The following is a 13011-nucleotide window of genomic DNA, read 5'->3' as shown; positions in this document are numbered from 1 at the left end:
TTTCAGGTTGGGTTGTTTGGAAGAGAAAAAGACCAGAGGAGAAAAAAGCACAAATCTCGATTTGTAATTGTTGGTTTATATAAATATTGTATTATTAGTGTCATTGTGATGTATAATATGCCATAGTTTAGAAAATAGGTAAAAAAATAGGCCAAGAAAGTGAAAATAGGTCTACAACACAAAAAATGATTTTTTTTACTTTCCAACTGACCCCACATGTTCACGCGCCCCTACTAAAAATGTAACTACAAAATCTGCAACAACGGGTCTAGAACATAAATTTTAAAAAAATTAACTAAAAAGATTTTACTATAAAGTCTGCAAAAAGTATTAAAAAAAAGAAAATGAATGTCAGTTATCCGAAAAAAAAAAGGCTAGATGATAGTCCAAAAACTGGCACTATATATTGATAGATTTCAAAGATTGCGCCTTTTTGAAAATTTGTTTTCTGGGTCGCGTCAGTTCTCTGCCAACGCGAAGCAAAAAAAGTCTTCTCTTTAACATCTTTCAATCCCATAAACGTAACACAGCGGAAAATTCAAAGAATCTAGTTTAATCCACACCATTTTTATTAACTCAAGGTCCGTTTCTTCCAGATTTTTTCTTTTTCTTGCTTTTTAATCTTAGCCGTTGTTTGCAGCTTGATTATCTGCTGACGTTTGATTGATTTCATCTGGGCTTTTTGGTTGATTTTCACTCTGCGAAATGAACCCCTTTTTCCCATCTCGGATTAAATCCTTTGGTTACCGCATTTGGGTTTTCAGTTTCTATCTCTGTTGAAATTGAATAATCGTGTTTGGAATTATTGTAATTATCATCTCATGTCTTGGTGGAAGCTGCCCCTTCTAATTTTGGGGATTAGGGTTTTGGATAATTTCTCTTAATTTGTGGTGATGGAGGAGGAGGTTGAAAGGGAAAATATTGTAGCTGTAGATAGCTGCCATATAGTGATTAGCATCTTAAACCAAGCTCAAGATCAAATTTTTAGTGTAAATTTAGTGCAACAAACAGGGGAGGCTGTCCAGTGTTTCAAGAAAGTAGTTTCTCTCCTCAACTCAAGCTGTGGGCATGCTAGAGTGAGAAAGAGCAAGAAATCCCAACCTCCAAACATATTTCTTGAAACCCCTATTTTCCAAAACAATGGTTATCAGCAGCAACCAAAGCCCCTTCATCTGCTCCAGCAAGAATCTGTATCCAATGCCAATAATTCTATCACATTGGGAAGCCCTTGTTTGGAATTGAGCTCCCATGGAAAGAATCTCAGCCTCTCGCAGCAAGAACTTTCGCCCAATTACCAATTCTTGCAGCAGCAGAAGTTGAAGCAGCAAGCTGAGCTTATGTATAGGTGTAGCAATAGTGGCGTCAGCCTTAACTTCGATAGCTCCTCGTGCACCCCTACAATGTCCTCGACTAGGTCATTCATCTCCTCGTTGAGTAATGATGGGAGCGTTGCTAATGTGGATGGGAGCGCCTTCCGTTTGATTGGTGCAGCGCGGTCTGCTGATCAGGCATCGTTTCATCACAAGAGAAGGTGTTCCGGGAGGGGAGAGGATGGAAGTGTCAAATGTGGAGGAAGTGGTAGATGCCATTGCTCTAAGAAGAGGTGCTTGATTTAGGTTTTGGGTGAGTTGAATTTGCTATCTAGCCTAATTTGTGTGATGGTTTTTTACGCAGGAAGCATAGAGTGAAAAGGTCTATCAAAGTGCCTGCTATCAGTAACAAGATAACCGATATTCCGCCTGATGAGCACTCATGGAAGAAGTATGGCCAGAAACCGATCAAAGGCTCCCCTCACCCTCAGTATGGCAGGCTGATAGAAATCCGTGGGTTCCATCCTAAAACCAATTGGTGATAGGAGGAGGGGCCCATGAGACTTATATACTAGTTTCAGTTTTATCTTGACACCGATGTGGGACAGTTATATGTTATATTTTTAGTTTCAATTGCCAACACCCTCCCTCAAACCCTTCAAGATGAACCTTGGAGGGGTTGGACTTTTTTCTTATCGATTGGACAATCGGTCCAATTTTTTTCGATCGGTTGGGACCACTTGGCCCAAATTTTCAGCCCAGTTATACTGCTGGGTCAGTCATTTTTTTCGGTTTCAGCCCAGATATATTGCTGGGTCAGTTAAATATGACCCACAGTCGGCGACCCGCTCTGATACCATGATAAACTTTGGTATTGAGGGAATAATTCTCATTATTGATTGATTATTGACAAGGATTTACACGCCTCAAATAGGCTGCCAATATCTCCACAAAAGGTAAGTAATTAACTCTATACCTAATTTCTATACAAGGTATTAGAAAGATATCAATCACCACTAATTCTTCCAATCACTTGATTGTGTAGTATTTCCCCTTGATTAAGTTGTATCTTTCCTTCCAACACTCCCCCTCAAGTTAAGTGACGGGATTACCGATGCTTAACTTGTCCAATACTCCGTGGAAAGATTGAGAGTTCACTGCCTTGGTCAAGATATCAGCCAGCTGATCTTCTGATCTGACGAATGGTAGTTCCACGATCTTTGCATCAATTGTATCCTTTATGAAGTGTCTATCCACCTCCACATGCTTGGTTCGATCGTGTTGGACCGGATTCTCGGAGATGCTGATGGCTGCCTAGTTATCACACAATAATCGGCAGGGTTGGGCCGATTTGAGTTCCAACTCGGTCATGAGTCTCCTAAGCCATAGTACTTCGGTTAGTCCACTCTTTATTCCTCGGAACTCTGCTTCCGCACTTGACAGAGCCACCACCTTCTGCTTCTTGCTTCTCCATGTCACTAGATTGCCTCCTACAAAGGTGAAATACCCGGCTGTTGACTTTCGATCATTTGGATTTCCTGCCCAATCTGCATCTGTATATCCATGTATCTCCAAGTGGTTGTGTTTTTTGAACAACAATTCGTGTCCTGGTGTGCCCTTTAAGTACCGTACTATTCGTAGAACGGCCTCCCAATGTTCCTCCTGAGGTGTATGCATGAACTGGCTTACTACTCCAACGGCATAAGCCAAGTCCGGCCTAGTATGAGATAGGTAAATAAGCTTCCCCACTAGTCTTTGGTATTTCCCACGATCCGCCTGTTTTGCCCCTTCTCGAATCTGTAATCCATGATTCTGAACCATTGGAGTGTCTGCTGGCTTGCAGTCTATCATTCCTGTTTCTGCAAGGATGTCGAGTACATACTTTCTTTGATTGATGAAGATGCCCTGCTTTGACCGTTTCACCTCGATGCCCAAGAAGTATTTCAAGGCACCTAAATCTTTCATCTCGAATTCTTTGAACAAATTCTTCTTCAACTGACTTATCTCCTCTTCATCATCCCCTGTAATGATCATGTCATCCACATAAATAATAAGACAAGTAATCTTCCCTTTTTTCTTCTTGAGGAACAATGTATGGTCCGAGTTGCTTTGCTGATATTCATACTTCTTCATTACTTCAGTAAATCTGCCGAACCAAGCTCTCGGGGATTGCTTCAAGCCATATAAAGTCTTCTTTAGTTTGCAAACATTCCCATCTAAAAAATCTCCTTCGAAGCCTGGAGGAGGTTCCATGTAGACTGGTTTTGTCAACTCGCCGTGTAGAAAGGCATTCGTCACATCAAATTGATGAAGGGGCCAGTCTCTGTTAGCTGCGATCGAAAACAGGACCCTCACTGTATTGATTTTGGCCACTGGTGAGAAGGTTTCAGCATAATCCACACCGTAAGTCTGGGTGTATCCCTTTGCTACAAGTCTTGCTTTGTATCGATCAATTGACCCGTCTGGTCGTCTTTTGATAGTGAACACCCATCTACATCCCACAGTTGCTGCCCCTTTGGGTAGTTTGCTCACTTCCCAAGTTTTATTTTTCTGCAGTGCATCCATTTCTACTAGCATCGCATCCCTCCATTGTTTTTTCTGCCACGCCTCTTCTGCTGTATAAGGGATTTCTTCTTCCTCATAAGGGCAGCTTCGAAGGCTCTCGCCATCTTTGTCATGTTTGCCTGTGCGAAATTTGCGACAGCATACTGACTTCGTCTTCCTATCTTCTCCGGAGAATATCTTTTTGGTGGAATTCCCTGAGTGCTCCGAGGAGGAAGTATGTACCTTCCAGTGCTCTCGTCTAGAGCAGTCTCTGTATCAATATGGTTAGGGAGAATGGACTCTTGAGGGGAATCGGAGGTTACCTCGGATACCGGTTGAGGAGGATCATCGGGTGGTGGTTGAGAGGACTCTGTGGTCGAGACATGCTCGGTGGCCGTGCTAACCTTTTCTGTTGAGTCCTCGTTGGAAAGATTTGACCGAGGCACAAACCAACTTAGGTAGTCAAAAGTGTTTTCCGACTCACTCTCCCCCTGACTACTAAAGTTGGTATGGTAAAAGAATTTTGTTTCCAAGAAATTGCAGTTCATTGTGGTTATGACTTTTCGTGTGTTTGGGTCATAGCATCGATACCCTCGTTGATTAATCCCATAACCCACAAAGACACATTTGGTGGCACAAGGTGATAATTTTGTTCTCTCGTGTTTGGGAACATGGACATACACTGTACATCCGAAGACTCTAGGCTGAAGGTTCAAGTGTTCAGGAATTTTGGTGAGTTTAGTCAAGGTGTCAAGGGGTGTTTTCTTGTTCAAGATTTTCGTGGGGAGTCGGTTAATAAGGAAGATCGAGGTGGCCACGGCTTCTGGCCAAAAAGACTTGGGAACTTTGGACTCAATCATCAAGGCTCGGGTGATTTCGAGGATGGTTCGGTTTTTTCTTTCGGCTACTCCATTCTGTTCGGGGGTATAAGGGCAGGAGGTTTGGTGAATGAGGCCTTTTTCGGTAAAGAAGTCAGTCATTTTTTGATTAACGAATTCTCTGCCGTTGTCGGATCGAAGGGTTTTTATAGTGGTCTGGAACTGGGTTTGAACTAGTGTAAAGAAAAGGGCGAATTTTTCAGGTACTTCAGATTTGTGTTTTAAGAAATATATCCATGTCATCCTAGTGCAATCATCTACAAATATGACAAAGTATCGAAAACCATTCCCCCCAACAACAGGTGCAGGACCCCAAACATCAGCATGAACAAGGGAAAAAATAGAATTCATACGAGTATTTGTAGGTTTAAACGATTGTCTGTGGCTTTTGGCCAAAACAAAAGTCTCACAAGCAAAATCTTTCGGAATAGAAAATTTAGGAAAAAGTAAACTAAAATAACCAGGGGAGGGGTGTCCCAGCCATTGGTGCCAGAGCCAAATCTCTCTTTTCGTGGACCCGTGAGCCAGCATCACACTTCCTTGTTGAGCTATCTCGTCCACGTAGTAGAGTCCTTGGCTCTCAGTGCCACGCCCAAGTATCCTCCTCGTCCGAATATCATGCAAGATACAAAAGTCAGGATGCATCAGCAGGGTACAGTTTAATTCCTTCGTCACATGACTTATAGACATCAATCTTTGGGACAAGGTAGGAACATAAAGGCAATTAGAAAGTTTCAATGTCGGGGATATCTCAATAGTGCCCGCCCCAGCTACAGTGATCAATTCCCCACTAGCAGTCTGTATATATGTCTTAGTAACATTACTAAAACTAATAAAATCATCCTTATTTGGGGTCATGGTATCAATGGCCCCACAATAAAAAAATCCACCCCTTTTTCTCTCCCTTAAATCCATTTTTCACAATATATGCAGCGGAAATTCGGTTTAGGGGGTCAAATCGATTTTTAAGGTCAATGGGGCAGATCTGGGTATTCTTATAGATATTGGGGGGCTTTTCACAATAATCCATAAATCGTGGGTCATCATTCAAGTTATCATAACTAGAGGGGTTTTTATGCAAAACATGGGGTCTTTTATATAATTTTCGGAACTTAAGGGGGGGTATTTGTGAAGTGCCAAAACAGATAGGGTTAGGGTTGTGAACCCCCAACCCTTTACCTCCATTACTAGCGCCGCCCCTCCCGTCGTTCCAATCCCTCCTCCCGGCGAAATTGTCGGCGCCGACGCCGCCGCCGCCTCCGCCTCCGCCTCCGCTGGAGGCTTCCGGTCCTCCCTCTTTCTGCTTCCCTTTCCCGTTCGGTGCTTCCCATTTGTCGGGATTCGGTTTTCCCGTCTCAGCTCCGACGGTTAAGCCGACCGCCATCTTGGCCCTCGCCGTCTGCCTCTCCTCCCACCAATCGGGGTATCCCATCAGTTGGAAGCACGTTTCTCGCGTGTGCTTCTGCATTCCGCAATGGGAGCACCATAACTTCGATTTGTCCGCCGATTTGCTTCCCGGGCGGTGTGCGGTGGCCGTCGGTCGTGAGTTCCCACCCCGGTGGGGTTGTTTCTGTCCTTGCGCCGCGAGTCCGTGACCGATTCCTCCAGATGTGAGGTTGCCTCCTCCGTGGTTGTTTTCGTCTGTGGTGTTGAGGAAACTTGGTGGCCCGATTTTGCGTCGGGCTGCCTCCTTCACCCAGCTGTATGCAGTTTCAATTGGGGGTGGTGTCGCTTCTTTGAGGATATCGCGACGGACTCCTTCATATTCGTCATTCAATCCGGCAAGAAAACGAAGTACTCGTTTGGTGTTTGAGAATTCTCGGAATTGGCTCACTCCTTTGTCACAGCAGCTAATCGGCTGTTTCTGGCAACGATCAATATTGATCCACATACCGTTGATCTTCCGGTAATATGTTTCCAGATCCATGTCTCCTTGTCTGATCGTGTTTGCCTTGTCTTCTAGGTCGTACACGAGGTAGAGATCCGCCTCGCTTTCGTAAGTGACGGCTAGGCTCTCCCAGAGTGCCTGGGCTGTTTGGTGATGAGCAAAATCTGCGATGATGTTGGTTTCGATGTTGTCCACGATCCAGGAGAAGACAATAAGATCGGTCTCCTCCCAATCTTCGTACTCCTTGCTATCTGGCGTCGGCGGGGCTGGTTTTCCTGTTATGTGGGAGTAGCCTCCCCTACTCCCGATTGCGACTTTCATCAGTCGCGACCACAACGGGTAATTCCCTCCGTTGAGTTTGAATGCAACAGTTACATTCTTGCTTGAACGTATCTTGCTGCTTGATGATTCTGTGGTGGGTTTATTTTCGTCGGCCATTTTGGGATTGATTGGGATTTGGTTTTCTCACTTGTTTCTCTGTTTTTTTTTTGTCGAGATTGGTATGGGGCGATGATGAATTTGTTCTGAGCCCTAATTCAGAACCTGCTCTGAAGCCATGATAGAAATCCATGGGTTCCATCCTAAAACCAATTGGTGATAGGAGGAGGGGCCCATGAGACTTATATACTAGTTTCAGTTTTATCTTGACACCGATGTGGGACAGTTATATGTTATATTTTTAGTTTCAATTGCCAACTTCATAGACTCTTCATGTCATTGGTTTGATTGTTTGGCCTATTTTATAGAACGTGGCATAGTATTCTACTATTCTTCGATAGCAATTCAAACTGCTCGTATTGAGATGCTGTTACTTAGTTTGTAGTCATAATGTGGTTTAGAAATTGCGGATAGAGTTTATGTTTTGATTTCTTGATGTTTTCGTATACTAGTTGATCCAAATGATTTACCACTTGTTGTTTCCCTCTATCAACACTTCCATAATTTCACAATTTAGGCGTTATGAGTGGTTTTGTTTTTGTGGCCTCGTTGATGTAATGTGGCATTGGCATCTTCGTCTATATTCAAATGGAAACTGAATCCATCTCTTGTTTGTTATCTGCAAAGAGTTGCTATTGCATTTTTCTTTGATTCAACTTAGTTTGAGCAATCTTGAGTGAAATTTTTGGGTTACGATGAATGGTTGGATCTGCAGGGGATACTACAAATGCAGTACCGTGAGAGGGTACCCGGCTAGGAAACATGTGGAGCGATGCTTACAAGATCCTGCGATGCTTATAGTCACTTATGAAGGCGAACACAACCACCCGAGACTGCCTTCACAGTCGGCCAACGCATGATTTGCTTGGATATTATTGGTCAAAATTCATCTTCTTAATTAGGCTAGATTGGTTCTGTACATAAGCTGGTTGAGCTGAGGCGGGCCGAGGTGGGAGTCGTCGTTTTGAATGTCTGTTTTCTTCATGGTGTCTATCTAGGCTAGGTCTAGACATTGGTAAGACATGAACTCAATCAAGATTTGGTTGTGAGAAAAACTAATTCCAATCAATCTGAACCGACTATTTTCTTTTTTAATAAGTTTGTCTATTTCTTTGGTAGTAATTTTTTAAAGCTTTATGCTTTTCCTGTTTTCCTTAGAAATTTAGCCCATGTTTCCCTAGATGAGTTATCTACCCTATGGATTTAGTATTGATTGAATCATATTGGGGAGAGTTTGATTTTTTGAAGTAGTTTATAAAATTAGTTAAGTGATCGACAACTTGAGGTGGGGGGGAGGCATTACTACATGCGCTGGTTGGGCTGTGATGAGCACTTGCCACCCCGTGAGTAGGCGTCCGTTCAGACGCTGACAAATGTTTTTTTAAAAGAAATAGAAAAAAAAATCAAAATTGAATAGTTTTTTTCTATTTCTCCAAATATTCTCGTTTTAACACTACTATTTTTTCCTCATTTTATTTTTATTTTTTTTATCATCCAATTGATTCCAAAATCATCTATAAATGCTTCATTTATCACATATTTCCCCTGTCAGCCATTTATAGTCTCATTTTGATTCAGCGTGAATTTTAAGAAATTGTTGAACTTTGTAAATAAAAATAGAAAAATTTAATGATTTAGTTCAATGGTAGGGTTCACTTACTTGAAAGTGGAAAAGGTAAATGAGACTTTAATAGCGAGCATTCCGAAATGTCAAAATGAGACATTCTTTCGCAGACGGAGAGAGTAATTTTTTCACACAAAAAAACTCTCTCACTCATTTTCCTCTCTACAAATTTTTTATCCTTATTCTCAAAGTATGGCTGACTCAAGGAGGAAATGACTCGATTGCTTACACAAGCACTGTAAGAAAGAGAGCGGGAAAAGGCCGTAAATACACCTCCCGCATAAAGAACCTACCGCTACACCCATCGTGAGCGGAGAAAACCTGCTAAAGGCTCATTCGATATTATTTTTTTCTGAGCAACCACGGTGAGGAGATGAATATTTCCCACATTGTTTCCGCATGTGCCGGCATTACAAATACATTAACGGTTCTTAACAAGTACTTCCAAGAACGAGTTGACTGCACCGGTTGGCAAAGTCTTACGACACAACAAAAGTGTCCGCATCCGACAACTTGCCATTGCTATTGAGAAATCAAAGTATCATTCAACACTTGGAGATTGGAGCAAGAGAACAAATAGGAGACTAGAGCCATCAAGATTCAAGATTGTGTTAGAGTTTGTATACTAGAAATCACCTTTCGAGTGATTAAATACTGTAAAACTCTATATGATATTTTCCAAAGGAATGGAACAGATTATTTTTATCATAATATTGTTATGTTTTACATTTAATGGATGTTTATTGCATATTTAAATGTATAAGCAACATAACAAAGTCTAAGTCTTTGTTTTAGTAGACCGGTTATGGGCGTCGTCCACTTTAAGGTAACACGGTCAGTTCCGAACAAAGAAAAATAAGAATTTTACAACCTAGATAGGCCTAGACTACCTATCATGAAAGGTTGCAATGTTAGTCCGCATATTTCTAAGCCTTACTGAAATCTTGGTGTGGTATAGCACTGAATTGGATCTAACAGCAAGACGAGTCTTTATGCTATCTACTGAAAGACGAGGTCTTGATAATTAATTTCTTAATCAATGTACGTTAGCATTGAGCATACGGTATTGATTATGCACTAATTAATTTTTTGGGTTTTTCGCAACCCAAAAATCCTGGTATATTGGGTAGTGGTGATTAATATCTAGCGGTGCCATGATTGCTATTATATTGAATCGTGCGCGAGGTGAGTCTCATTTGATAACATCCACAAGAGGAGCTTGAAACAAGGTTTCATTATTTGGAACCTAGCTAGTTGGAGTTTGATTACTCTATGAATAATGAATAAACGTTTCTTGCTAAGTCCACTCTTGGAGTTAATAATATGTTAATTAATTAAGTCCATAGCAGACAATAATTAATTAATGGATGTTTCTATCTTAAGCACGAGAAATAGATGACAAACAAATGGAAACTCGGAATACTTGTAATTTTGGATTTGAATGGGCAGTGCAGTATCACTTCTGTAGTGGCTGCTCGTAATATTCCAATATAAGCTTATATTAAATTGTGGGTTCAATTTAATTAGTAAGAAGCTAATTGAGGGAGACCATATCCAAATTCTTCCATAGATTCCTGACTGGGCCCAATATGTGCCTTATTATAAATAGGAGAATAAAGGAGACATAAAATACACATTATTTTCTCCAAAATTTTCGTCCAGCTCCTATCCATCATAGGGGACGATTTTTGCTCTCTCCGTGAGCATTTTCTGTCTTCTTTATTTGAGTCCTAAGTATTCTGGTGAGATCAGCCCACACTGATATCAGATTACAGTCCGGGAACCAGTAAGAAGATCTGTGGTTTAGTATTCAAGATCTTCACGTGGAGAAGACGCTAGCCATCTTCGATTCTTCAGTGAATCAACGAGGTAAATTGACTAATTCCGCAGCAAGCATGTTTTAGGGATTATTTGTGCTTAAGCATGTTTAAATTCAAGTTATGAGCATGATACATATGAAAATTACGCGAATAGATTTTGTCTAAATAATCTGCTAAGTAGATCAGAATTATGTGATTCGTAAGAACGCACGCTTCCGCTGCCAACCCCAACAGATTTTACCTTTGGATTTTATTATATAAAGTTTTTATGCTTTCTTTCTTTATTATGGATTTGACTACTTCATTCATAAGTAACTAATTTGTTGAATTATGGGGATTGGAAAGTAACTCTTCATATTTATTTGATTCCTATTTTTGATATCCAAGACTTATATTTACTTCGTTCAATTATATCCTATAATGCGCCTTCAAGTGGTGTGAGACATCTTGTCGATTTATTGGCATCTGGGGGAATCAAAACAAGATCCACATGTCTAATTGTGCTTTTAGGAGTTACTCCATTCGTCCCACAAGAATATGCACTCTTTCATTTTTAGTCCGTCTCACAAGAATATACACTTTCCAATTTTGAAAACTCTTTTATCTCTAATGAGGTGGGATCCATTCCCCACTAACAATATTTTAATTACTTTTTCTCTCTACCTCTCTCTTACTTTACCAATTTTGCATTAAAACTCGTGCCGAACCCAAAGTGTATATTCTTTGGGGACGGATGAAGTATTAGCTAAGATTGACAACCTTAATGCTAGTAATCCACGTTGTTCAATCAACTGAAGTAATTAGGTGACTCGCCCTAGTAACCTTGAAGTCGTTGTTTGGATATGTGTTTTGAATAAATTGAAGTAGTAAAATTTTATCCCTGAAATTCCTTTGTTTCATCTATTTCTCAAATCAAATTATTCTATTTTGCACATTTTTCACAAAACACGTAAAAATATCAAAATATCAAAAATATCAAAAATATTAAAGTTTGGGAATTAATCAGAAGATCCGTGATTGAGCTCTTAACATTATCACGTGGAGAAGGCGCAAGCAATCTTCAAGTCAGTGAAGAATCAATTTTGTAATTCTAAACCTTAGAATTTATGATTTACAATTTATTCTTTATACATGAATTATTTGCCCACTAGCATGCAATTAATTGTTTAACATATGATTTGAATAATCCCATAATCGGTCAATTAGATCATATATCTATTTTTATTTGTTTATACAAGTCTTCCGTTGTGCATGATTCACCATAACCCCAACAAACAATCTATTGTTAACAACTGATAGTGTTAACAACTGATAGTGTGAATCCAAAGTTATTCTTACATTGGATAGTTGTTACATTGAAGTGTGGTAGAATACAAAATCATGTTGAGATAAAAACTTCATACTTGAGAAAACCAAGTACATGATTTCAATGACTGTTTAATTCTTAATCTATATAAATAACAATGAGCATAAGGTGTTGGTCATACACTCCTTTTGTCTTGTAAAATATGTGCGGGTTTTTCATAACTCAATAATCGTGTCATTTTGGGTAGAAATGATCAACATACGAGAAGAGCTGGCATTGTTATTTGATAGAATCATGTTTCCGTACTCCAGATATTATTTCCAAGAAATATTCTGAGCAAGTTTTTAATTTACAGAGTTAAAATTTATTCTACTTACTACTCCCTCTGTCCCAAAGAAGATGGTACACTTGGAAGATGACACGAGATTTTAGGAGACATTGTTATGTGTGTTAAGTGGTGAGAGAAAATATAATTTTATAATTGATGTGAGAGGAAAATTTTCCAAAAGAGGAAATGTGACATCTTTTGTGGGACAAACTAAAAAAGAAAAGTGTTACATCTATTATGGGACAAATGGAGTATAATAAATAAGGCTTCACTCCTTACAAAAGAGAGTACTTAATTATGTTACTCAACAAGTCAATGAACATATAACATCTTAAGGGCCTGTTCACTCTCATGGTTTTTTTAATGGCCGTGAGATAAATATGTGGCTGAATTAGGTGGTGGGCCCCACCTGCACAGAATTTAGTTTGCATGTTCAGTGAACATGAAATGGTGACTAGTTTAAAAACAGTTGCCTCTTCAAACATGTAATCTGACCAAATAGCCCCCACCATCTCTTCAAAATTCCCTGCTCAACACTTCCGAAAAACTTAGCAGCGGGAAACGAAATCTCAAATTTGAGTCCACTCCCACCCAATTATTTTGGGCAAAAAGGCTGGATGTAATAAAAAATGAACCACAGTCTTTACTTCTACAAAACCTCATTGAGCGGCGAAAGGTACGACCGAATCTCCCTGAGGTGCGAGCAAAAGGTGCGAGCGGGAACCTCCCCGTGCGGAGAGGCGTTCTTGAATCTGAGTTTGTATTACGGTATGCTATGTTTTGCTGCTTCCTTAGTGTGGGTTTAATCTTTCCTCGGACAGCGATTACCTACATGGGCATGTTGTATGGGTTTCAGATTACATAATTTGTAAGGC

At 40.3% G+C, this 13011-nt stretch overlaps 1 protein-coding gene across 1 annotated transcript; it reads left to right on the top strand.

Moving 5' to 3' along the window:
* The first annotated feature begins 446 nt into the window (after nucleotides 1–446).
* Nucleotides 447–8148, top strand: LOC121744406 (probable WRKY transcription factor 21). The gene is made up of 3 exons (XM_042137928.1): nucleotides 447–1603; nucleotides 1675–1800; nucleotides 7774–8148. Exons 1-3 carry the CDS (start codon nucleotides 894–896, stop codon nucleotides 7916–7918), a joined length of 981 nt encoding a protein of 326 aa, XP_041993862.1. The 5' UTR covers nucleotides 447–893; the 3' UTR covers nucleotides 7919–8148.
* The last annotated feature ends 4863 nt before the right edge of the window (nucleotides 8149–13011 follow it).

Source organism: Salvia splendens, chromosome 8, assembly GCF_004379255.2.
Source record: "Salvia splendens isolate huo1 chromosome 8, SspV2, whole genome shotgun sequence".
NCBI lineage: Eukaryota > Viridiplantae > Streptophyta > Magnoliopsida > Lamiales > Lamiaceae > Salvia > Salvia splendens.
This window is presented reverse-complemented; position numbering and strand designations above follow the sequence as displayed.

Excerpts from the sequence above, each read along its gene's own strand:
- LOC121744406 (XM_042137928.1), top strand. The coding sequence starts at position 894 with ATGGAGGAGGAGGTTGAAAGGGAAAATATTGTAGCTGTAGATAGCTGC. Across the intron at positions 1,604-1,674 it reads TGCCATTGCTCTAAGAAGAG|GAAGCATAGAGTGAAAAGGT; the intron begins GTGCTTGATTTA and ends TTTTTTACGCAG. Across the intron at positions 1,801-7,773 it reads AAAGGCTCCCCTCACCCTCA|GGGATACTACAAATGCAGTA; the intron begins GTATGGCAGGCT and ends TTGGATCTGCAG.